A 25,453-nucleotide genomic window follows, 5' to 3' on the forward strand; every position below is an offset into this window, starting at 1 on the left:
CTTCACTGCAGAGCTGCCCTGCTCAGGACTCAGCCTTCACAGAGCCACAGAAGTGCAGGGGCTGGAAGGGACCTGCAGAGCTCACCGAGTCCAACCCCCTGCCAAAGCAGCTCCCAGCCCAGGGTGCACAGCTCGGCGTCCAGGCGGGGCTGGGACGTCTGCACAGAAGGAGACCCCACCGCCTCTGTGTGCAGCTCCAGTGCTCCGTCACTGCACTGGGAAGAAGTTCCCACGCACACTGCTGCACAACTTCCCATGCTTCAGTTTGTGGCCACTTCCCCTCATCCTATCGCCACACACTGCTGAGAGGAGTCCGGCCTCGTCCCGTTGCCTCCCGCCCCTTAGTGACTTATGGCCGTGGATCAGACCCGCGCGGATCAGACCCGCAGCGCCCGCTGCCGGCACCGGACGCCGCCACTGCGCACGCGCGGAAGCTGCAGTCAGTCCTCCGACCCGCTGGGGGCGCGCCTCCTCCGCGTCCTCTCCGCGCAGCCGGGCTGAGGCGGCCGAGGCGCTGCCTGACCGAAATTCGCGCCCGGCGCGGGCCCGGCTCGCTGAGGCGGCAGAGCGCAGGCGCGGCGGGCAGCCCGGTCGGCGCAGGGCCCCGGTCCTCTTCCTCCTGCGCGGCGGTGGCGGCGGTGCTCGGCGGGGCTCTGCGGGTCCGAGATGTCGACCAAGAATTTTCGCGTGAGCGACGGGGACTGGATCTGCCCCGACAAGAAGTGAGCGCCGGGGGGTCGGGCGAGCTGGGCCGGGGCTCGGGGAGGGCCCGGGGCGCGGTTGGCGGCCGCTGACGTGTGTCCGTGTCCTTGCCCCAGGTGTGGCAACGTGAACTTCGCCAGGAGAACCAGCTGCAACCGATGTGGGAGAGGTGAGCCTTTCCGGCCGTACGCCGTTCCTTTCCCGAACTTTTGCGCCGTTCTGAAAGGAAAGAACGTCCGAAGTTTGGATTTAGTCACCGGGGAAGCTCATGTAAGGTATTTGTTTGTTCGCTTCCAGAGAAAACGACTGAAGCCAAAATGATGAAAGCCGGAGGCACGGAGATAGGGAAGACCCTCGCGGAGAAGAGCCGCGGCCTCTTCAGCGCCAACGACTGGCAGTGCAAAACGTACGCAGCGGTAACAGCCGGCCTGCAGGCACGCAGCGCCTGCCGTGCCACATCCGCGTTGTCAGCGTAGATGCGACTCCTTCGGGGACTTAAAGGGAGCTTATTAAGCAGGAAGGGGACCGAGCTCTTACACAGGCAGGTAGTGAAGGACAAGAGGGCATGGCTTGAAAGGAAAAGAAGGGAGGACTAGGTCAGAGGTGAGGGGGAAATTCTTTACTTAGAGGCAGTGAGACTCTGGCACTGTTACCCAGAGCTGTGGGTGCTCCGGTCCTGGAGATGCCTGAGGCTGTGGATGGGCACTGGGCAGCCTGATCTAGTGGCTGGCAACCCTGCCTGTGGCAAGGGGCTGGAACTAGGTGATCCTTAAAGTCTTTTCCAGCCCAAGCTACTCTGTTTCCGTGTGTTGATACTGATGAGAGAAAAGTGCTGAAACACCCAGGTGTTCCTTTAGAAGTGTTTTACTGTGAGGACAGCATTCATCTTTGCTTGGTAGGCAGCATGTACTTGAGTAATGTGACAAAAGAAATGTAACAGAGCAAAGAAGCCAAGAAACTCTGATTTTTCTTTGGTAAACCAGTATGCTTCTCAAGTTTAGAGCAGACACACAGATGGAATTAGATGTTTTCTGCAGTATGATAGCTAAGTTTTTAATGAGTAAAACTGAAAACAGTTAACTACATAGATGATTTTGCAAGCAATCAATTGAGAATGTGAAGTTTTAAATCAGAAGAAGATTAATAAAGCACTTTGTTTTTTGAGAGAAACTTTCAGGAGGGCTTTGAAGCATTTGGGATGTGCTTGCTGATAGAGCCTCCTGACTGGTGAAATCTGGCCAGGGTTTTCAGTGGCTTGCGTTTGCTGTGACCCAAGTGAAATACTGCCTCAGTAAAACAAAGTGCCAGCAAAAGCTCATACATTTACACATACTGTTGCAGCAGACTGTTTCTGATGGTGAGAAAATACGAGAGGCGTATGTCTGCGTGGCCGTTTGGCAGCCTTGGGATAGCTGGGCATGTAGGTAGTGCCTCATCACAGTGCATCCTATGCATGCAGGCACAGTAACAGGGAAGCCAGCAGCTGTCTTGGGTCAGGCCCAGCTTTGCTCAGTCCTGTGGGCTCAAGCAGGGGTTCTGGGCAGGAGTATCTATGAAGGAATCCTCTGGATGGCATGGCTGTGGCTATATCATGTCCTGCAGACCATCTCCTCTGCTCCTTGGGATCGGGCAGTATCCTGATAATAGTTTTAAGGGAGGAGAAAATGTGAGTGGCACTTAAGGGCACAGTGGGATAGGAAATGCAGTAATGGAGGTGCGTGACTGTAGCTGTGCAGCAGAAGGTGACAGGGCTTGCTGACAAACATTCTCCTGGTATCACCTTTGTTTACTCTTCAGAACTGTGAATGCCACTAGTGAAGAGTAATGAAAAGTCTGTATTATTTCATTTTTCAGTAAATGGTAAACCAAGACTACTGTGTCTCACCATATAGCTCCATGAGCACTTGCCTTTTTTCCTTTTTTCCTTTTTTGTGGCAGTGGTATTTGCTTTCCCCTTTTCCTTGCACATTCTGGAATGGGAATTTGATAGTACTGTTGGTTCCTTTAGCAGTCGTATCCATAAAGGCTGCGTGCAGCTAACTGCTTTCCATTCAGTTGTTTCAGAATCTTTTTGTTTAAACATCTCTTATATTTTATCTGAAGTAAAATCTAATTATATGCTAATGAATTTTGGGCACTCTTCTGCTAACTTATCTGCCTGTTAATTTTATTTCTTTTCCCTTGATTTGCTTAGTATGGTCCCCATCCCATCATCTTCATGCTGTCAGAGTACTCACAGACTCCTTGGTGTCTTGGTGACCATCATCCTTAGTCTTAATTGTGCCATGTTAGTGACTGCAAATCACTGCTGCAACTTGGCATGTTTACAACTTCTAAATGTTGAGGTGTAAGATTTGAACTAAAATGTTTCTTACTTATACTTTGTTTTTTTTCCCCCTCTGAAGATGTGGTAATGTGAACTGGGCCAGGAGGTCAGAATGTAATATGTGTAATACTCCGAAGTATGCTAAATTGGAGGAACGGACAGGTGAGTTGTATATGGTGATAAAATACTGAGATTAGACTTCTTTTTACAATTCTGTATGTTCTGATTTTTTTTCTTTCCATAGTATAACTGATCTTTCCCATTTAAGTAGATCTGTAGGTTCTTACACTTTCAGTAGTACAGAAAGTAGAGCTTGGTTAAATTTGGAAAATCATCAGGTGTTTGGCTTAAACCACCACAATATTTGGTTTTGGTATTAAGAAGCTTGGAAGGAGTAATGCTACATTTTCTGGATCTACAAAAGCTGGGGTATATGTAGTGCCCATCTACAGAGGACTCAGCAGTAACCAGAACACATTTTTGGGGCTGTATAAACCAGACTGCATTTCTTAATGAAGGTTTAGTCAGAGTGATGGATTTTAAGTTCCTTTTGCATCAACAACACAGCCCAGCAGTAATTAGGAGAGTAGATATCCTTACAGCTTTTCATAGTGTTTACACTGTAAATAGATCAAAATGGGACCAGGAAGCAAATTCAACACAGACAGCAAAACCCTAATTCATTAAGAAAATAAAAAGTAAAAAGCAGGCATGGAGAAGAGCACAGTTTATTATTCAAAAAGAAAAAGAGTGTTTCTGAACTTCTTAGAGAAGATCTGGTGTCCTTCAGAGTAAATTTGCAGCTGCATGTGGGACACGGCGTGTTGCATGTGTCTGGAGTAAGTTACAAAGTCAGCTGACATTCAAATCAGTAGTTCAAGTTCTCTGCTCCAATTATGAAGAGGAATAGAAAAGTTCTTGGCAGTTGTGCAGTGTAATACAACTACAGGATGTTTTTATTCACATTTGCTTCCTGAGGGTCTGTACTTGACTTTATGTCACAGAACGGTAGCAGTGTGGGAGCAGGCTGGTGTGTCCAGGAGTACACGTGGGAGCTGGATGTGGCAGAGGGGTTTCAGAAACAGCAGCTGGGAGAGCAGTTAGGGAGCACTGCCCTTCCTGCCATTCCCACTGACCACTTTCCTGATGTGGCTGCTGTCTGTGGTGTTTATGTGATTTAATCAGTTTTCTCTATTAGATTTCTGAGGGGCTATTTTTAGTAGACGTGTTGGAATAACTCGTGATCTTCTTGAGGTTGTACTACATTCTTCTAGCTCGTATTCATGTAGCTGCTGAAGGCTTCTGGAAACAGAAAGCTTGTTCTAAAGTTTATGCTTAATGTGGCTGAATTTGATGCATCCCAAGATTGTCTTATTTTACTGCTTTCTAAAGGCTATGGAGGAGGCTTTAATGAACGAGAGAACGTTGAATATATAGAACGTGAAGAGTCAGATGGGGAGTACGATGAGGTAAGATGAGATAATGCATTGCTCTGGGGAGACATGCAGTGTGTGACTTGTGCTTAACGTACCTGTCTCTGCATTGGATTTCCTGATGGGAAAAAGTGCTGCTGAGAAATACATCTTGGTGCAGCTGTCAGATGCTCAAGTGCAAAAGCTTTGAACTGAAAGTAAAATGCATCTGTATTGTATTTTGGGGGCTGGAAACTTTGAATCAGTTCAGACTAAACTGATGCAGTCTGTGTTTCTCAATGTGCTTAATTGGGATCTAGATAATGCATGTTTTCAGATGTGTTCAGCATTGTTTTGTAAGGATACTCCAGAGACATAAGCATAACACTATTTCTTTGTTAAATTTGGCTTCCCATTAATTTTCTCTGGAAGCACTAATTTTATCTGACAAACATCTCTTTGAGAAGTCTCGTGGCTGACATTTCCTCATGCATCTCCCTCCGTTGGATCAACACCTGATTTAAGTTGATGCATGTGTATTTTCTCAAAGAAATCCTAGGAAAAAAGTAGTGTGGGAACGACCTTTCATCCCTCACATGCTAATGGAATGCAATTTCTTAGTTTGGTCGCAAAAAGAAAAAATACAGAGGGAAGCCAGTTGGTCCTGCATCTATCCTGAAGGAAGTGGAAGATAAGGAATCTGAAGGGGAAGATGAGGAGGATGAGGATGGAGATCTTTCCAAATACAAATTGGATGAGGTACTGTGTTTTATTTTGTGGATTGACGGGTTGTTTTCTTTTTGTTTGGTTACTGTAGTTTAGTAGTGGGTAAAGTTTGGCTTATATTCTTAGCTGCCTTGAAGTCGTGTAGGGGAGTAGCTATCAGAATAATGCTGCCTCCAGCTCTGGAAAGTATCTGAATGTGAGATCTGTTTTCTAATGGCAGCACACTCAAGGACATGTTTTTTGTTTTTTTTTAATGAGAACAAACATCAAAGCTTATTGGAGATCAGGATTCAATAGGTTGAGGTGTAAGTTGTACGACAGCCAAATAAACTTACAGGCTTTTAAAATTACCTCAGGTTTAGCTGTAAAATGGAACATCACTAAGTAACAAAATGAGTTATATGTCGGCATTTTTCAGGATGAGGATGAAGATGATGCTGACCTCTCAAAATACAATCTTGATGCCAGTGAGGAAGAGGACACTAATAAGAAAAAGAAATCCAATAGGCGCAGTCGTTCTAAGTCTCGATCTTCCCGCTCGCGATCTTCATCACGCTCATCCTCTCATTCAAGCTCAAGGTCTAGGTCCAGGTAAACGGGTACAGGTCAAGGGTAACGCCAGGCAAAATGTCAGTATCTAACTTCTTTATTTACTTATTTTCTTGATTGCCTTACAGTTTTAGTTTAATAATGTTGACGGTTTCATGTACAGAATTTACACAGGTAGATAACGTTCTGTTCTGGCCTTCTGTGGTTTCTCAGTGGGGAAGGCCTTGTATGTCTTGCTGCTTGTTTTAGTAAGTTAAGTTCATTTTCAATTAAACTCTTCAAACAAATTACCAAAAAAGTCCTTTTCTTCAACTTCATTTTCAGACTTGTTGACCATAAGTGATTCAATGAATGTGCTTTTTCTAATAATGCTGAGTAGGGTTTGTGATTTGAGAAATAGAAGAGTGGGATCGTTAAAGGAGGCAGAAGAGGGCAGTGATGCAGTCCAGACAGATTCAGTCGATGGACAGAATAGAAGCTATCCTGGAAATAAAAATGAGAAACTTGAACTTTAAACGCAGTGGCAGTGCAGTCAGAATAATACTGAAAATTTATAGAAAGGAGTTTTTCCTTTTCATGATGCACGTGGTAAGGCAGCGGAGCAGGTTTCCTAAAGAAGCTGCAGATGCCCCATCCCTGGAGGCGTTCAGTGCTGGGTTGGGTGGCCCTGGGCAGCCTGCTCTGCTGAGAAGTGGCTCTGCCCCTGGCAGCAGGTTGGATTAGAGGATCTTTAAAGGTTGCTTCCAACCTGAACCAATCGTGGAGTTGTAACAGAATGTCTACTGGGAAGATTTAGGAGCTCGTTTTATTACTTAAATTTAATAACATATGAACAACTCCACGAATGTTTCATAATCACATTATGGAAAACCTGGTTTAGCTTCTCAGCTGCCTTATAATAAATGCAGGGATAATACTGATAGGTTTAAGACGCAAAATTGCTAACTCATAGAATTATAAAGTTCAAGTTTCTTCTCATCTTTGTAGCTCTGTAACTGCACCTCTCTGTTCTAACCGCTCTGATCACTGCCCAAATTCTTCAGCCCCTCATACTAACCAGATATGAGCCTTTCTCTGTATTGTCTTTCTCCCCATTGTTATCATGCTTTTTTTTCACGCTGCCTCTTCTATGAGAAATGTTTTTGGAAAAAAAAAACCACAATCTGTTCTCAGCCTCCTGGCTCCCTCAAATGCCTTCTTGAGACCAGTAGTTGCCATTTGGCTGCAGGGAGCAGCACGTTGAGTAATACTGCCTGAGCTGAGTGCCTGTCAGCTGTTTTTATAAGTGAGGTGTGTAGCAAGATCCCATCACCTCTTTGAGGAAGTGGCTGCGTTGTCCCACGTGGGATCGTTATGTGGGCTGTGCTGGAGTGCAGCCCTTTGGTTTAGGGGTAGGAAGATCAAAGATGGCAGAAGTGCTTCATCTGGCTGTAATCTTCATGATTCACAAATGTTAACAGGCAGGTAAAAAGTAGTTTCACTTAACTAAAGTTGCCTAGCAGTCTTTCAGCTTTCTCTTACGCTCTAGGTACAAAAAAATGTATTGGCAGTATCAGTGGGTTGGCTGGCTTTTTGTTGTGGGGTTTTGTTTTGTTTTTTAATGCTGAAATGTTTGGGTTTTTTGTAGTTTAAAAGCACATTTTCTTAGTGCTTTTGTTTGGAAAGCAAAGTGAAAAAGGCATGGTAACAATATAAACTGGGAGATGGACAGCATGTGTATTCTGCCTGAAAAGATCATTAGAATTTGATTGCAATGCCTTCTTTTTTACAACTATTACTGCATGTCAACTGCCATTTCTTGCATATCTCTCGTGGTTTGTGCTTTAAAGAAACTCCATCAACGTGACAAACTTGGGAAGATATCTGAGTAGTTACAAGTGGTGTTAGACCTGTCTGTATTTCAGCCAAGAATAAAGTGCTACTTAGTTTTTAAATCAATCAGGGGGGAATTGTTGCAAAAACTGAACACTGCTTACAAACTACCTGTGAGAGCTGATTTAGAGAGAGTTTGAGTCCTTGTATCTAATTTGCTTCTCACAGAAAATGGTTTCCAGTTAAGGCATGAACTGAAAAATGCAGGCATTGATTTCATGAAATAAAGGTTGTGCAGCTGTGTGACTCGTTTTGCAAAACAGCTGCAACCCTGTTTAATTCCTGTGGGTTGTTACAGGAAACAATACAGAGCTGACTTCTGTAGTGTGTTAAAGTTACTCTTTATAAATGTAATGTGCTGATATTGGGAGGCAGGGGGAAGTTGTCACCTATCTATAGTGAATCTAGCCCAGTTGTCTTGATGCACAGTTGTCTCTGCTGCTAACAGCAGTAGTTGTTCTGCTGAGTACAAGTCAAATACTGGAAAAAATCTTCCGTGTTGTTTCAGGTCCCATTCAAGAAGTTCTTCCAGTTCCAGATCAAGATCTCGCTCCAGTTCCAGAGAACACTCTAGATCTCGTGGGTCGAAATCAAGGTGAATGAGGTAGCACTCTCTCCTTGCAGAGAGAAAAAAGGGCAGAAGAACCAACTGCTTGTTTGTTTCACCGTAAATTTATTCTGGTCAAAAGCATTAACTCATTTTTATCTTGGAAATCAGAATTCCTGGGGTCTCTGCACAAGATTGTTGCCACTACCGATGTATTTCATGAGAATGCGAGGTTTTGTTTGAAGAGGTTAAGTCTGCTCTAAGCTAGAGGAGTGGATGCCACACACCTGCACTTTGGAGGAAGAAGAATCTGAACGCATGTTCACTTGCTGCAGCAATTTTTGCTGTTTCCACTTTGGCTACTTGTTGGGGAAGAACAGTAGCAAATATGCTATGCTTCTATTTCTTAGAGGGAATGTAATTTCCACTCGATAGCACTGCCATTATCTTCACAGTTGTGTGGGGCAGAGGGTCCGTGTGCCTCCTGTAGGTGCTGAAGGGCTTGTCAGCTGGGCTGGCTGATTTCCCTGTGCTGCATGGCACCTGCCCAGTGCCCCCACTGTGCTAGCTTGCTTGGATTCGGACTGCTTTATTATTAACAGTGGGACCCCTGAGAGCATTTGAACCAGCAATGTGTGTTGTGGTTTTGATTTGAAAACCCAGCTTACTAAGAAAAAGTCTTGTTAGGTGCTGCCACGTAACTCTGGACTGATGGTTTAGGACTCCTGAGTGCTAAGACACTTCTCAGAAGTGCATTTATTTATTTATTTATTTATTTTTAGGTAAGGGGATTTTTTTTAACGCTCGTAAGTGAAGCTGGATCAGCTTTTTTTCCTTAAGAAATGCCACAGTGACTGATATTCTAAGACATTTCAATGATTATTTTGGTGTGGGAAGGTCTTACAATCTACCTCAGTTCAGTTTGACGTTTGTGAATATCCCCTCTGGGTGATTTCCCTGTCCTAGTAAGGTGAAGAATTGGTTACCAGTGAAGTTTCAATGCAAAATATCCCTTAATAGGAAGCGAAACATGGTTAAAGCAGTGCTACAGGTGTGATTTTTGAGCCCTTCTGCTATGTGAAGTTAACCACTGGGAGGGTCCACATACAGAGGACCTCCTGTCCCGGTGTCCCACTGCTCGTTTGTCCAAGTACGTAGTGCTGAAGGCTGGAGAGAGGTTTCCAAACCACTGGTGCTCTGCATATCTGGAAACACAGTTAAGCAAAATGTATAGAGAGAGCTACTGCAGCAGTCTTTATTGGCAGTTAACTCAAGAGTAAGTATGAAAGGATCCACAGTCTTTGATAACTCCCATGTTGAGTAGGGTAGCGAGCGTTGACAAGAACTGTCTCGTTTTGTTCTTTCTTGCTTCTTTCTGTATTGTTCCGGGATTAAATCTGATTTATTTCTTAATCGATAAAGATCCAGCTCCAGGTCCTACAGGGGGTCTTCAACCCCAAGGAAAAGATCTTACTCAAGCTCTCGTTCGTCATCGTCCCCCGAGAGAAGCAAGAAGAGAAGTCGTTCTAGATCTTCTTCATCTGGTGATCGCAAAAAAAGACGATCGAGATCACGGTCACCCGAAAGGTTTGGGTTTATGTAGAATAACAATGGGTGTATTTAAATGTGTGATTCTTTTTATTTTTTTTCTCCTTGAAGGACAGAGGTTGAGTAGGAAGCAATTGAATTCTGATGTTAGAAGTAGTTCTCTCACTTCCCCCGTTCTATTCCTGTTAAAACCTCTTTGTTTTGTTGCTTTTTGTTTGGTTTTTTCCCTCCTTCAATGAAGCTTCCTCCTGCTGGGAGCATGCTCCATAGCAACACCTGGCTCACCGTTGTGGCAGTGTGTGAAACCGTTACCGTGTGCATTATTAATTTATTTTCATAAGCAAATACTGCATTTAGAAGTTACGTTCTACTTCCAGTATTGAACCTCATGTGGATTTTTAGTATTAAATTCACATTCGTTATCTTAAAGTGCTTTGAAGTTATTTTTACATTTTCATGAGGCCCCTATCAGATATACTTGGCTTCCAGCTATTATAGGATGCAGACTGCCTAAAGTGGATGCTAAAATTAATTTCAACTTATTTCTTTGCATGCTTTCTCCCTTTGTATCTTACAGACACCGCAGATCGTCATCCGGATCTTCCCATTCTGGTTCCCGTACGAGTTCTAAAAAGAAATAATGTCTTAAAGCTCACATTTAGGGAAAAAAACAAAAACAAAAAAAAAGATTTCCAGTCAGTGCATGAGACATTTTTAAGAAGTTGGTGTCTTACTCGGTCAGAAGTGCTAAATCTGCTCGTAGAGGTGCATGTCTGTCCTTGCTTCTTGGAAAACTGCAGCTTTGTTCATTCATGAAGCAAAAAGTGAGATAGCATTTTAAGCCATAAACTCCTCAGAGGAGGTGTGAAGGTTTTTTGTTGTTGTTTTTCTTAGAGTAAGGGTTTTTTTTTGTTTGTTTGGTTTTTTAATTTTTAAAGACTCAGTGACTCAATTTCGAGCTTTCCTATGTCTGCGCAGAGGTGGGTTGGGTACATTCATCCACCGCTCTGCTCTTCATGTGGCAATTACACAAAAAGGATGTGAGGATGTCAGAGGAGCCCGTGGGCTTTCTGCATCTCCCGAGCTTGCTTCGTGCAGCTCTCGTGGGACCACAGAGGTTAGTGTAGCTGTAGGGCTGTTGTTGCTCGTTGGATCAAAGTAGTGAGTTCTTGGGTTCTGTTGTTTAGTTTCCCGTGCTGATGTAGACATGTAGGTGGTTGCCCCTTCTCTTAACTGCTCAGTGCAGAGATGCTGCTACGCACCACGTCCGTCAGACAGCTCTGTAGGGAGCAGACTGGGCTCTGTTCCTTCCACGAGGAGGTGTGAGATGTGGGGCACTGCCCTCCCGTTGCTCCGGTCCCAGTGCTCTCTGCAGTCAGAACTGGGTGTGGTATTTTCACATGCACAGATCCTGGGCTTTGCAGTCCTTTCTCACGAAAGGGTCGCTCAGGAGCTGCTGCTGAGGTGGAGGAAGGATGGAACTAGCTTCTTGGGATCGAGTGCCGTTCCTGCAGGCCGTCTGCGAAATTCATTTTCAGCAGACAAATTTTCCAGGTATCTGAATTTTATTTATGTTTAAAAAACCAAAATAAACTGTAGAAAGTTCTAGTACCTGAAATGTGTTCATCCTTTTTTTTTTTTTTTTTTTTTTCCCTAAACGTATCATTTATGGCTTAAAATGCTTCACGGAGTTTATTTCACTAGTAATATCACATTGAAACTTGGCCTCTCTTGAGCTCCGTTTGGTTAAGAAAGATTTAAGTGCCTGCAGTGCCATCTCAAGGTAAGTATGTCAAGGGAAGTTCTTTTTAAGCAGACAGACAGTGTTATCTCTGCAGTTACGTCCACTGTACTATTTCAGGCCCGTAGTGCACAGCTGATTTTTAAGATGAATGACACCAAAACAAACGGAGCAAAATGAGAAACTGCCCTGCTTTCCCCTCAGAGACACGCGGGGCTGTTAGACGAGCAGAGTGCTTTCAGTGCAGGAACATTTTGGTCATCTTTTTGCAGGGGGGAAAAAAAATGACCTGCCTCTTCTTCTTTAATGCTTCCTTTCCATCTGATTTCCGTGCTAAGTGTGTGTAGGTGACACAAGAGCAGGTTAGTTTTGTAACTGTGCCTCTGACGACTTCCGAGTCCAGCTGCTAAGGTGTAAAGAGCAGATCTAGTCGGCGCTATGTTGTTACCTTTGTTTTTTTTTCCACTCCTTGTGCTCTGTATTGCAATTGTTGCTGTACTTAACCAGATGGGAGTCTTTACATTTAGCGAGTGGTGGCCTACAGACAGCAGAAAATTATGGTTTCATTTGGCTTAGATAAAATGTAAGGCGAAATGATGCTGTAGACGAGTGTAAATAAAAGCTGTGAGTCCACTGCGTGGTGCGTGCTGTGTGTGCGAACCGCCCGCGCCCTCTGTGCTCTGCCTCCCTTAAGCGCTGCGAAAGAAGCCTTACATTGGAGCAGCGCCGTGTTTCAAGTGCTCTTGTTTTCCGTCCTCTGCATGATTTCTTCTCGTTCTTCCCCCGCTCCGCGCGGGGCCGTCGGACACGTCGGGAAGAAGCGCTGCGCTCTCAGCGCGGGTACCCGGCGGTTTCCATCCGGGAGCGCGCGGGACCGCGGCCGTCCGCGCATCGCGGCGCGGAGCTCTGCCCGGGACGGCCCCGCTCCGTCCCCTCCCCGTGGGCGGTGCCCGCCCCGCCCCGGAGCGGCGGAGCCTCAATAGCGGCGGAGCCGCGCTCCTCGGGGCGCGGTGCTGCCATGAGCCGCCGCCCGCTGTGCCAGCCCGGCCCCAACGGCACCGAGCCCATGCGGCCGCGGGGCAACGGCACGGGGCGGCCGGCGGAGGGCTGCGGCGCCGTGTCGGTGGCGTTCCCGCTGACCATGATGATCACGGGCATCGTGGGCAACGCGCTGGCCATGCTGCTGGTGTCCCGCAGCTACCGCGCCAAGGAGAACCGGCGCAAGCGCTCCTTCCTGCTGTGCATCGGCTCGCTGGCGCTCACCGACCTGACGGGGCAGCTGCTCACCAGCCCCATCGTCATCGCCGTGTACCTGTCCGACCGCGCCTGGAACAACGTCGACCCCTCGGGCCGCCTGTGCGCCTTCTTCGGCTTCAGCATGACCGTCTTCGGCCTCTGCCCGCTCTTCATCGCCAGCGCCATGGCGGCGGAGCGCACCTTGGCCATCCGCGCGCCGCACTGCTACGCCAGCCACATGAAGACCCGCGTCACCAAGGCCGTGCTGCTGGGCATCTGGCTGGCCGTGCCCGCCTTCGCCCTGCTGCCCCTGGCCGGGCTGGGCCGCTACGCCCTACAGTGGCCCGGCACGTGGTGCTTCATCAGCACCGACGGGCAGCGGCCCGGCAGCCTGCTCTTCGCCTCCGCCTTCGCGGGGCTGGGGCTCTTCTCGCTGCTGGTGACGGTGGCGTGCAACCTGGCCACCATCGAGGCCTTGGTGTCCCGCTGCCGGAGCAAGGCCGCGGCCTCGCGCTCCAGCAAGCAGTGGGGACGGATCGCCACCGAGACGCTGATCCAGCTGCTGGGGATCATGTGCGTCCTGTCGGCGTGCTGGTCACCGCTGCTGGTAGGTGCCCTCCTCGGGGATGCCACGGCCGTGCGGGCGATGAGTGCGGATGGGGATGGAGGGGGCAGGGAGCAGCGGTCACAGAGTGCGGCCAGGTGTGGAGCGTTCGGAAAAGGAAGGGCAAAATCTGCGGTGGAAAGGAGGGATGATGAGGGAAATGGGGGGGGGGGGGTCGTAAGGGAAGGGAGGAATGTGAGGAGACGGCACTGGGAGGTGGCACTGAGGTCAGCGGTGCCATAAGCGACGGGCAGGAGATGGAGGGGTCTGCGGGGAGGTGGGGCAGTGCCCCGTGCTGCCCTGCGGGTTTGCAGAGGGGCTGAAGGCACAGGGAGAGGGACCGTGCAGGAGTCCCTCCATCCCCGCGGGATGGGGCCCCGTGCTGATGGGAAGGAGTGGTTCTGTACTTTTTGTTTGCTCTCACTTTATAGCAAAACGTATCTCTGTGCTCTGTGAGGAAAGGTACAGTGTGTGACTTCGCAAGCACCCTCTGCTTGGCAGCAGGTCGCTCTCCCCGCCTTGCTTAGTGCGGCATTCAGGGCTTTTTCACTCGTTTTTCTCTCTCTAAGAGCCCTGGTCTCATTCCCCCTCGCTCGTGCCCCTCTTTGTCACACTGGGGCAGACCCCTCCTCACGCTGGAGGAGGACGAGGGGCTGCATCCATGTCTGCTTCTTCTGTATGGGATGAGGGCACATCCGAGATCCAGAACCCCTAATTCTGCCATCAGAGGACAGTGTGGTTTGGGGACAGTTTGGAGTCATTCAGTAGGAGAGGGATGAAGCTTGCTTACATGGTAGGTGCTGTACGGCACAGGGAGGATTTTTCTCCCTTCTGTGCACAGAGATGGAGGTCTGGTGGGATGGCCAGCAGAGCTAGCAAGGTAAAAAAAAAAAAAAGAAAACAAATGAATTTAATTTACGAATATTATCCTTATAAAATTCCATCAAATCTCCAAAACAACACTGCCCCCAGAAGGAGCTCGGAGGCTTCAAGTGAACTTTCTGGAGATGATTAATGGCCTCTGGTGAAAGTAAAATGTGATCCATGCTGTAAGTTTAGCGAGAACCCGAGCACAGAGTATCCTCCTCCTGAAACCCAAGGGGTCAGATCTGCAAACGCTCACCGCCGTGCTGCAGCCCCAGCAGGATCGCTGTCATTAGACAGCAGCTATCTGCTGTGTGCTCATCTGTAATTAAAATGACCAAAAAATTAAAAAAAGAGTTATTGAAGGCAGGAAATGTGCTTCCCTCACAGTCCTTGTTCTCATATTCTTCCCCTCTGGATGCAGGTGCTGCCCTGTGCCCCTCCTGCTTCCAGCAGACCTGCTGCACATGGGCTGCTTCCAGCCCTGCAGCACGGAGCAAATGTGCCTGATCTGGGGACACCTGTTGTCTTCCTTCGGGACCTGGTTGCTCAGCAAATTGATGACATTGCAAGGACTCCTCGTGGAGGTTTGGCTCCTGCAGTGTTGCTGCAGCCTCAGCAGTCACAGGGCAGGCTCAGAGCTGAAGCACAGAGCCGCGAGGACTGGAAGCTCCCCCAGTGCAGCCCCTATAAGCAGTTCCCCATGGCAGGTGCACAGGGAATTGGATTGCTCCAGCACCTCTCTGAGCTCTGTGCCAGGGCTCTGCTGCCCTCCATGTCCTTGTTTAGAGGAAAAGAGGACCTGTGTTCGTAGTACAAGCACTGGCTCTTCTGGTGTGCAGTCAGACCTCAACTTCAGCACGGAGAACCTGCAAAGTGCTCCACTTTCATAAGGCACTGCTTTTAGCATAGGTGGCTTCCAGTGTGCTCTGCTCTGGTACTTGTTTTGGTGCTTGGCTGCTGCACATAAGCACTGAAGTTAAGCAGCAGCAGTCGGGGACACGCCTGGGGTGACGGAGACGTCATTCCTTGTTTGCTCACAAGCACAGCTGCACCCAGACTCTAATTCTCGTAGCAATGCTTTAGCAGCTCCAGGCTGCAAACTCTCTCACTCCCATGGTGCTCCCAAGGCTATTCAAGCTGAAATGCTCAGCTATTCTGCTGCCTTTCCTTTTAAACGTGCAAAACAGTTACAGAAAACACCTTTACTGGGAGAAGAGAGGCAGCAATGGCTCTGCTGAGGTGCTCGTCCCGTGTGGAGCAGTACTGCATCCTCCAGTGCTCCGCTTCCCCAGTGCTGGGGGCTGCCCACATCCGTGCCCCCCATGTGGGGCTCTGCAGTTGTCCATGCAGCAGGGAAGGCCCGAGAGCTCCTGCAGCCATCCTGCAGCCAGGACGCTGGGTTTTGCTGTACTCTAATTGTCCTACGTAAGAGCACAACTGGGTGGTAAAAGTGAGGCCACGTGCTCACTGAAGGCGTGTGATTCCCTGCCTCACTGCTCTCCTGCAAACGTGCTCCTTAAATTCCTCAGCCTCCCCATAGGTGCCCAGGTGGACCGCAGGGGATCTCAGCCCCGTTTCACAGACACGAGGGGCTGGAGCTGAGGGCGGAGGGTGCGCAGTTCCGCTTTGCACTTCACTGATCCAAAATTACAGTTCTGAGTTCGAGATAAGGTGGTACATGGCTGTAAGCACCATCAGATGCTATCAGGAAAAGTCATATCCTGGCCCCGCCGCGGTTCGCCCACCACAGCTGCTCTTTATTTCATCTGGAGATTCCTGTATTCCCCTCTGCAGCTCTCTTTGCTTTGTGGGAGAGGGTTATTTGAGCGGCAGATTAGAGCTAATGGGAGAGGAGAAGCAGAGTAAACAGATAAATCTTCCTGTCTTCATGATGCACAGAAAGCACGTTTGGATTTTTGGAAGCTCTCTCATGAGAAGATTTGCAGTTTGGGACCAGGAATTTCACGTCCAATTCTTGCCCCACATTCCAGAGCAGCTACTCAGCCCTCGCATGGCCTAAAAATACGCACCTCTGAGCACAGCAGCAATTTGATGTCCATCTTTGACTGCGGATAGCAGCAGCGTGACCACACAGATTTTAGGAAATGCCCCCTGAGCGTGGCTGTATGGACAGGCTTTGGGCACACAGGATGCTCCAAGTCCGCCCCTGCTCAGTGCTGCACCAGCAACGTATCCACAGCAGAGAATCTCTGCTGGTCTGTGATCCAAAATCCGCATGGCTCCATACCACGGAGTGCCCACGTGCACTGTGGGGCCGTGAGCTGCAGCACAGTGCCCTCTGGGACCCCACACACGTACCCCAACGTTCTCATGTGGGCTGCAGCCACAGCTCACAGAGCGTCCACTTGCTGGCTGCGAGTGCCACAGCAGCAGGGTTAGTGCTCCTGATGATAACGATGGATGGTTATCTAATTAATTGATTGCTTTACCAGTTATATTACTCCTGGCATTCTGAGCCCGAGGTTTGTTGGCACAGACGGTGCAGTTCTTCTGACTTGGCTCCACCTGACGTTGTGCCACTTCGTTTTGCAGCCTCTCTCTTAATTGATTTAGGAGACCAGTACAGGCCATGATAAGCAGTCCCTAAGGATATCAGAAAAAATTTCCAGTAAGGCAACCGATGCTCCAACAACTGTTCCATTATGTAACAAAGACCAAAATAAGCAGCAGTCGCCTGCTTGAGAAACCTATTTTATTAGTCTAATATTTGTGTAGCTCCATGGATTCATTAGTGAAAGAGCAAGGTCTGCAAACCCTATCCAGGGTTCCCAGAGGATGACCCAGAAGAGCTGATGGAGCAGTGCTGGGAGTGATGAGCACGGCTCGGTTCCCAGCGGCTGCAGCAGGGGTACAGCAGGCTCACGAGGAGGGGCTGCTGGGTGGGCAGGGTCCCTCCAGGCCCTCACTCAGCTGGGGAAGGTGGAGTGCAGAGCCGGGGCTGCGTGGGCACCGTGTGCCATTCGGGGCACTTGGGTTCTGTACCCCGTATTTTCACAACCTCTGCCTGCGGTTACTTTTCATTTTTGAGTGAGTTGAATGTAGCAGATGGAATCCTCAGCTGCTTCTATTTAAAGAAACAAAAACAATTCTACTTTGCCATAGGATCTGCCCTGCTGTCTGGACTGCCATGTGGAAGTTCCACGCCAACGCGGGGAAAAACGTCTTGATTTTGGGGTTGGCAGAGCCCTGGCACAGAGCCCGGGGAGGTGGGGGAGCATCCTTCTCTGGAGACATTCAAAACCCACATGAATGCTTTCCTGTGCAGTGGCTGTGGGGCACTGCTTTCGGGTTTGGGCTGGGAGATCTCCAGAGGGCCCTTCCAACCCCTCCAAGTCTGTGACTCTGTAAGCTCTTCCAAGCCTTGCCCGTGGTCACGGTCATTGATCTGGTACCCAGGAGATCCCTTCAAGCAGCACACAGCCCAGCCATGGTCTGGCCATGCAGTGCTGCTCGAAGGCAGTGCTGCACAGAGCCCTGTCTTGGCTTGTGGTGCTCCCTTACAGTGATCCCTTCCAGAGGCTGATGCTGAGAGCTCGTGTGGGGCTGTCAGTAGGTGGCCAGGCCTTGTCCCCCAGCAGCTCCTGCCACATTCACGTGGCACATTCACGTGGTGATAATTTTTCTGCATCCGGGCTTATTTGGGTGGGTGAATGATGGAGAAGCTGCACAGGGTTAGGAGAGCTCTTAGTGCGAAGCAATGCTGCACCACGTCCTGACACCCACATCACAGTTGGCAGACCCAGTGCGTTCAGTTCCACAGGACTTCCAGACAGCCGAGGCCTTCGAGTCATGCGTGGAAAGGATTTGTGTGCAAAAAACAACCTGTCCAGGAAAAATCATGCACACAGCTGCCCGGTCCTCTGAGCACCCATCTCTAGTGTTGGGTGCCTCTCTGCTGCCACGGCATGGGTTCCAGACCCAGAGGGCTGTCCCTGGGCTCTCCCCAGCTCTGGTTTCCCCTCCACCGCTGCAGGCTGGAGCATCAGGAGCCGTGCTGCACATGCAGCCAGGTGCAGGAGCACGGCACCTTGCCCATCACGCGGCTGACACGCGTCATTTGGCACTGAGCTGCAGCCCTGGGGCCGCTCAGAACAGGTTTGGATCCCCATGCTTATAGGCTCCCGGAGCACATAGTGTGACGTAGCTTATCTGCAGAGAAGCGAAACGCCTCTGAAGTAATGTATTTAAAACAGCTGCAGTTGATAGAGAAAGGTCACGGGAAAACTGGAGGAGTACCAGCCAACCACCATGGAAAATTAAATATGTCCGACAGCTTTCAAAGCATGATTCACATTACTCCCAGTTATACGATGTGAGCATCACAGCACCTGGTGCAGAGATGGGGGGCTGATGGGGACAGGCTGGGGGCCACAGAGCTGTTCACCTGGAGAAGAGAGCAGCCCCCAGCCTGCCCCTGCCTGGCACAGTGTGAGGCCGTCACCTCTCATCCCATCGCTGTTCCCTGGGAGCAGAGGCCGACCCCCCCTCTCTGCCATGCTCCCTGTCAGGATTTTGTCCCTAGGGGTTTTTGCATATAGCGATGCAGAAATGGTCATTTAACTGTGCCATTCTTCCCTCCCGACTTTCCTTAGGTAACGATGCTGAAGATGATCTTCAGCCGCACGTCTTTCGAATACTGCAAGGGGTTCTCCGCAGAAGCCCAGAGCTCAGAACTCTACAGGGATTGCAACTTCTTCCTGACAGCAGTGCGCTTGGCCTCCCTGAACCAGATCCTGGACCCGTGGGTTTATCTGCTGCTCAGGAAGATCCTGCTGCAGAAGTTCTGCCAGGCGGCCAGCGCCGTCTCCAAGTGCTCCAACAACGAGTGGAAGGAGAGGTCCATCACGTTGTCAGACGAAATCCGACGGACAGCGGCGTGACGGAGCGTGGATCCGTCGCACAGGGACTGCTTTGGCCCACGAGTGGCTCTCCATCTTCCTGTGAATCAGGCGTGGTGGTGCGGGAAGCGGCAGGGCTGAGCGCTGCACAAGCATTTATCCCATGTGCCAAAATTTCTCAAACGTAGGAGAAGGAATCGGTTTTGTTGCTCAATCCTTTTGTGACCACAATTCCTCGTGGAGCTGCAGGACGTGGCTTGTCCTGTGCCTAAGTGGAGCTCGGGGGGGCTTTTGGCTCTTGCTGTAGGGTCGGAAAAAGTATTTCTCCTATCAGGGGGCACTTGGAACAGGTTCAGCAGATTCGTTATGGAAGAGACCCAGCCCTACGTGTAACCTTAATGCTTAGGTTAGCTGCTTCAGAGAGTCTTTTGTCCTCATTTTCCTGGATGGACAGGGAGAGAAAATGGCAGACAATACATGAAGAGAAACCCAGGAGTTACAATCTGGATTTGCGTGGCTTCGAGTGGAAGGTTGAGCTGTAGCAGTGATGGCAGAGCGCTCCGTTTTGAGCAGTGGAGGAAGTCTGAGCCTGGTGGCATGCCCTGCCCTGGCAGGTGCTCATTCTGTGTGGCTGCTGGGTCAGCTCAGTGTGGAGCAGAGCACGGTGTGGGCAGGCAGCAGCTCTCACAAAGCTCTGCTGCTTTGCTTTCTTTTTTTACAGCAGCCATTGAAACATCATGCAAGTTGCTGATAGCAGAGCCCACTATAAAACTACTCTGCACAGATGGAGGGAGTGATAAATGGGTTGTAAGAGAACAGTGAGTGTTCTTCTTCCTGTAGATTAGTGGCTAAGGTTTACAAGGGCAAAAAAGATGGCTTTTGTATGGGAGATTTTGTTTGGAAATGTGCACATCCAGGAAGAAAATGAACATCAAACGACTCTGAAGCAGTGGGAACGCCGCTCAGAGCTTCTTCATTACTGAAATGCCCTACAGAGCAACCAGAGGGGTACAGGAGAGCCACTCTCTCCATTCTTTCTGTCTCTCTTTCTTCCATAAAGACAAATTTTAAGGATATGGCAGCTCTGGGAACTTCTGAAATAAAGCAGACTGGAAAAGATGGGTAGAAGGACATGCATTCTTCAGATCTCTCCTGCAGCTATTGTTGAGGTTTCCTTTGAAAACCGAGTCCTCACCCATTTGTTAGAACATTGCTTTCACAAGGACTACATTTCTTCCCATCTTCTTTGCCTTTTTTGTAGCTGATAGTCCATAATGTCTCCTGTTAATGGCCTCGTAGGCAGAATTACCTGCCATTACAGTATATCAGGTAGTTGTCCACCGTGTGCTATGTGCCATGTAACACTGAATTCAGGGGCCTTAAAGGCAAGCGTAATTCTGCATCTGCTGGGAATCTCTGATCTAGAGCCTTGATTTTTGCTTCACTCTCTTTGCTTATAAAAATAACTACTCAAAAGAGAAACCACTTTTCCTGTTCCGCTGCTGTGTTGTCCAGCTGCTATCTCCACATCAGGCAAAAATATATCATCTGAGGGCACAACCACCATCTACAGAAGTGTGCTTTTGTGTGGACGGTGTGCAGCACTGCCGTGGGCACAGGAGGATGCTCAGTGCTGCCCAGTGCTGCCCAGTGCTGCCCAGTGCTGGCGGGTGCCCACGTGCTCCTCACAGCTGGGAACATAGGGCACAGCTGGAAGCAGCAGCTGCCCTGTGGCTTTGGGGAGGTGCCTTGCAGCAGTCACTCTTGTTTTAGGGGCTGTGTTGTGACTTAGCAGCCTGTTCTCCTGTCCAGAGGATCGCTGTTGTTCAGTCTGTATGCACAACGAGCCCAGTGCCTTGCACAGTGTCAGAATGACCTCAGGAATGGGGCTGAAGCACTGGTGAGCAGCAGGGCTGCAGTGTGGGCTCTCTGGGGCCACACATGGTCAGCAGAAGGGTGACTCAGAGCCTCCACTATCAGCCCCTTTGCAGCTGCAACAGGAAAATGCGTTTTTTTTTCCTTTTACAGTGGTAAGTGTTCAAATGTATATGGATTTTCTGTTCTTAAGTGAATCATGGACGGTTTCACCTTCCCCTTAAAATAGGTCTGTTGCTCTGTGCCTTTTCTTAGTGGAGATGAACACCCTGGGTGTGGATTAAGGCCATTCTCTCAGTCCCCCTGTGATATAACACGAAGAAGCTACTTTAAACATCAGAAAATGGAGGAGAACATCTGCTTTCTTTGTTAGCAGCCGAGGAGTGGGAGCCCCGTTTGCCAGCCATGCTGGACACACCGCTGCGGGGTGGGGGAATGCACGTTCAGAGATGGATTCAAAAAGCTTGAGCAGAAATTGAAGGTTTTCTTTCCCATTACCTGTTTGAGTGGGAAGGTGTATTGTTGTCGCATTTCCTTAAAGATGCCTTTCTGTGTGATGCGTTGAAATTCCTCTGTGGAAGCACTCCTAGTGCTGACTTCAATACGCTGTACTTCTATCAGATTTCATGGAAGCCGTTGGATGGGAAAACTACTTTGAGATCACCTGCCTTAAAAACAAGCTCGCTGGTGTGCCAACTTGATGTGCGTTGTATCTGTCAGAATAAAAGCGCAGTAGAATACCTGGTCCTGAGCCTGGTTCCTTCTGGAGCCCAGAGGCAGCCATGGGGCAGTCCTGGGCACCCAGAGAGGTCATGGGTGGGCCCTGGGCAGCTGGAGCTGTTGGGTCCTTGTAGCCCAACCATTCTGTGATGCTGCTTCTCCAAAATGCCAATTCTGTTTCTTCATTCACTCGGATGAGCAATGTTTTTAGATAAGATAACATTAATTTAGAATAAACACTCAGAAGTACTTTGAAGTACTCCAGCCCACGCCTCAGCAGCCCTGGGACTGGTTTGGGACCATGGGATCTCAGAATCCCAGCGTGTTTGGGTTGGAAGAGAACAGCGTGAGGGACCTGGGATGCTCTTGTTCCCCAGGCTTGGGTCCTTTGGATTCTTCAGGTCTCTTCCTTAGAATTTCAGCAAGAGCTCCAGCACCAGAAAGGTATTTACAGCAATATCCCTGTGGGATGCAGTTGCCTTGAAGAGGACAACATCTGTGTCGTTGCAGGGACTGGTGCTGAGAGGTGGCCAGCCGAGCCCCGCTCTTGTAACGCTTCTCATGCATTCCCAACCTGCTGCCACCTCATTGTGAGCTGTGGTTATAAATTAACAGGCACTGCTTTTATTCCTCACCACGTTTCTCTCCCGGCTCAACCGGAGCCGCCGCCGGCAGACGGGCGCCCATGGGAGCCCGGGTTCACCCAACACAGCATCCATCTCAACCTGCGTGTGGTGCTGGGCCCGCTCCAGGCTGCTCACACTGCCTGCACGGTGCTTTCTGCTTCTGCTGGCAGGTGCTGGTGCCCGGCGTGCACTGCGGGGTGAGCTCTGAGCCCCGGCATGGTGCGTGGCCCCATAAACCGTGGCAGCTCACCAGGTGCTGCTCACAGGGATGCACAGGGACTCAGCCCTCACTTTGGTCCACTGCAGAAGATAAAAGGACCACTCTGAGTGTAGATATGTTAGATATGTACAAAAGCATTTTATTCGAGGCCATGTATTTATACTTGGGGCCGCTGTGTTTTGATAATAAATCGCAGCGGAGGATAGGAGCCCTGGTTATTATGACTGTCTCCAAACACAGCCACCCTGCAGCCCTTGCCCGCCCTGCTGCACGCCGCTGTTTGCTCCGAGCGGAGCCGCACTCACCGCACGCACACATAAATCCTGTGTTATAAAGGCTCACGGCCTTTCACGGATGGAAGGAAGTACACACCCCATCTCAGAGGGACTTCACAGTGTGAAGCACTAATTCCCAGCAGTTTTGCAATTGATATTCTGCCAGGTTGAAGCCAGCTGGAGCTTTGCCTGATGTGTTTGCAATTCACTGGCTCTGGATGTGAAGAAGCTTTGAAGAACGGAGACCAAAACTCACCCAGGAACCCTTTGTCCCCTTTTGGGCATCTTTTTTCCCACCCTGACAAGTGAGGAGAAGGTCACTGCCTGCTCTGCTCCATCCCACTGCCCTGCTCCAGGCCCAGCTTTCCAGGCTCTGTTTCCATGCAGAGCTGTATCATTTAGCACAGATGTCAGTCTAAATCTTGAACTATTGAAATTGAAGCTCTTTGCATCACAAGGAGCCTCTGAACTCCTGGCACCTTGTATGCTTTGATACCAGAGAGGAGATGAGATGCAGCTGTCTGCAGGGAGCCTCACTGAGCTCAGTGGCTCAAGGCTGAAGCCTGGCAGTGTCTGAGTGCAGCTGATGTGCTGTGTGCTTGCAGCAGAAATACATCCTTAAACCACCACACTGCCCTGGGTCTCTGCAAACTGCCCCCAGTGGGCACTGTGCTGGGAGCACTGCTGGGAGCAGTGGGACCCGGCAGGATGAGAAGGGCAGCACAGGGCTGGCTGGGGCAGGGCAGGGACTGCAGGGCAGGGACTGCAGGGCAAGGATACTCTTCCTTCATGGATTCTTCAAGGAGACGCTCTCAACTGTTAATGAAAAAGATCAACCCAAACTCAAATTATCTCCAGTCAGCTTAACTCTCCTGCATCTCCCATCCCCCAGGCCAAGGGGCACCTGGCTCCATCCTGTGGACAGCCACCAGGTCCCCCACCCACACGGAGGTCTCACTCTGCAGCAGTATGTATTTCTAATTCCAAAACAGCCATTCCACAGCTCAGAAATTTAATAAAGATGACATCGTGGTCACCTTAAGGAAGTTTAATAAACTGAGTGCTATCGATTATCTTTCTTTTTGAATAAGTGCCCAGTCCTGCCCTATCTCTTGCTGATATGGATAATTAAAGCACACGTTTGGTGTGTGACAACAACAATATATTTCAATGCCTCAGCCCTTGACGGTGTCCTCCTGCCACCAGCAACGGGCACAGCTGCTGCCAAATCCACCCCCAGAATCTGCACCCAGCATCTGAAGAGTTCAAACCCACACTGTAGATCCCAAGCCAACGTTTAATTGCTCAAGGAAATGGCCTAAATGCTGCCCCTGGTGCCTCTGTGCTGGCTGTGGGCTGCAGGGTGTCTGCCACAGGGCTGCAAGGTGTCATTTGTAGGGCAGCCGGGCACACATCTGTCTGGGGACAGCAAAACCCACAGCACAGTCCATGCCAGTGGCAGGGCACAACCTCTTCTCTCCTTTTCTTCTCTGGTGCTTCTCAAACCCAGCTGCAAAGCCACCAGGGGCAGGTCTGGCCCTGCTCCCCCCTCCTGTGTATGCGTTGACCCTGAGGCATTGTCTAATGTCCTGGAAATGAATTAGCATTGCGGCAATGTCAATAAATTAGCTTGATTACAGTAACAATGCAAAAGTTAATAATTCAGCTGATATTTTTCTGGACCCATTTGCAGCTATCGATTGGTTTGATGTGGACATTACTTGCAAGCAAAGCATGCACGTGGCTGTGACCGCCCGGTGCCCACAGAGCTCAGGGGAAGCGACCCACAGCCATCACAAGGCCTTGGTGTTTTTTAATGGCTGCTGATGAGCCCTTCAAGACACAAGCTCCTCCTGCAGCCCTGCTCTGTGCAGCCAGAATCCCAGAACCACTGAGACACTGAGTCTGGAAAAGCCCTCTACAATCCCCAAGCCCACTTCATCTCACTCCACTGTGCCCACTGCCCACGTCTCTCAGTGCCACATCTCTGGAACACCCCCAGGGATGGTGACTCCCCACCCCTTGGGCAGTCTGAACCAGTGCTGAGCACTCTTTCAGAGGATAAATGTTTCCTAATATCCACCCTGAACCCAGCACGTGAGGCCTTTGTGCCTGCACACAGCCCCATGCCCGGCGGCTCGGGGTGTCTGGGACTTGTCACAGCCCAGAGCCCTCCAGCCCCAGCAGCCTCAGGGTGCTTGCACAGCTCCTGGAAGCCAGCCACTGTCTGCTGGCACAGCACCCAGACACCCCAAGCTGTCCTGTTGTCCTCCTTCTTCCTGAAATCCCCGGGGTGAGCGATGTCCCAGGAAATGAGGGCTGTCTGCCAGAGCAGGAGGGCTGCAGTGGGCAGCAGCTGGCCGTGGGAATCACTCCACATAGGGTCTGCCCACTGTGTGCACCTAACTGAGCTGGGCACCTTATTGGTGGTGCTGGGTACTTTCGGACACCCTACAAGCCGTTTGTGCAGCTCGGATGGGTGGTATGGGTGACACAGGAGGTCTGGATGTGTCTGTAAGGTCGGGAAGGGCAGACGGACCACAGTCAGAAGAACAACCTCTGTACAGTTTCCATTGATGTCTCCTGGCCACTGGTGGGGATTGCTTTTCATTTCGTTTGTTTGTCAGCAATCTTTTCCCTTTGGAACACAATGTTACTTTGGCAATGCTCCTCGGAGGGATCTCTGCTGAAACGTTGAAAACATTTCACAACGGGGCCTGGCAAGCTCTGCCAAACACCAGTTGTGTA

At 49.7% G+C, this 25,453-nt stretch overlaps 2 protein-coding genes across 2 annotated transcripts; both read left to right on the forward strand.

The window, feature by feature from the left end:
- The first annotated feature begins 649 nt into the window (after window positions 1-649).
- Window positions 650-10,593, forward strand: ZRANB2 (zinc finger RANBP2-type containing 2). The gene is made up of 10 exons (XM_065737151.1): window positions 650-722; window positions 819-871; window positions 1,000-1,108; window positions 3,108-3,190; window positions 4,421-4,497; window positions 5,062-5,199; window positions 5,585-5,757; window positions 8,096-8,182; window positions 9,557-9,721; window positions 10,260-10,593. The coding sequence occupies exons 1-10, from the start codon at window positions 667-669 to the stop codon at window positions 10,321-10,323; spliced, it is 1,005 nt and encodes a 334-aa protein (XP_065593223.1). The 5' UTR covers window positions 650-666; the 3' UTR covers window positions 10,324-10,593.
- Window positions 10,594-12,441: 1,848 nt separating this feature from the next.
- On the forward strand, window positions 12,442-19,082 carry PTGER3 (prostaglandin E receptor 3). The gene is made up of 2 exons (XM_065745968.1): window positions 12,442-13,266; window positions 18,744-19,082. Exons 1-2 carry the CDS (start codon window positions 12,442-12,444, stop codon window positions 19,029-19,031), a joined length of 1,113 nt encoding a protein of 370 aa, XP_065602040.1. The 3' UTR covers window positions 19,032-19,082.
- Window positions 19,083-25,453: the final 6,371 nt, after the last annotated feature.

This window comes from Cyrtonyx montezumae, unplaced genomic scaffold (genome assembly GCF_038088225.1).
Source record: "Cyrtonyx montezumae isolate F1298 unplaced genomic scaffold, pur_monq_1.0 scaffold_1, whole genome shotgun sequence".
Taxonomy (NCBI): domain Eukaryota; kingdom Metazoa; phylum Chordata; class Aves; order Galliformes; family Odontophoridae; genus Cyrtonyx; species Cyrtonyx montezumae.

Coding starts and splice junctions, on each gene's coding strand:
- PTGER3 (XM_065745968.1), top strand. CDS start 12,442: ATGAGCCGCCGCCCGCTGTGCCAGCCCGGCCCCAACGGCACCGAGCCC. Junction 13,267..18,743: donor CGTGCTGGTCACCGCTGCTG/GTAGGTGCCCTC, acceptor GACTTTCCTTAG/GTAACGATGCTGAAGATGAT.
- ZRANB2 (XM_065737151.1), top strand. CDS start 667: ATGTCGACCAAGAATTTTCGCGTGAGCGACGGGGACTGGATCTGCCCC. Junction 4,498..5,061: donor CAGATGGGGAGTACGATGAG/GTAAGATGAGAT, acceptor GCAATTTCTTAG/TTTGGTCGCAAAAAGAAAAA. Junction 8,183..9,556: donor TCTCGTGGGTCGAAATCAAG/GTGAATGAGGTA, acceptor TAATCGATAAAG/ATCCAGCTCCAGGTCCTACA.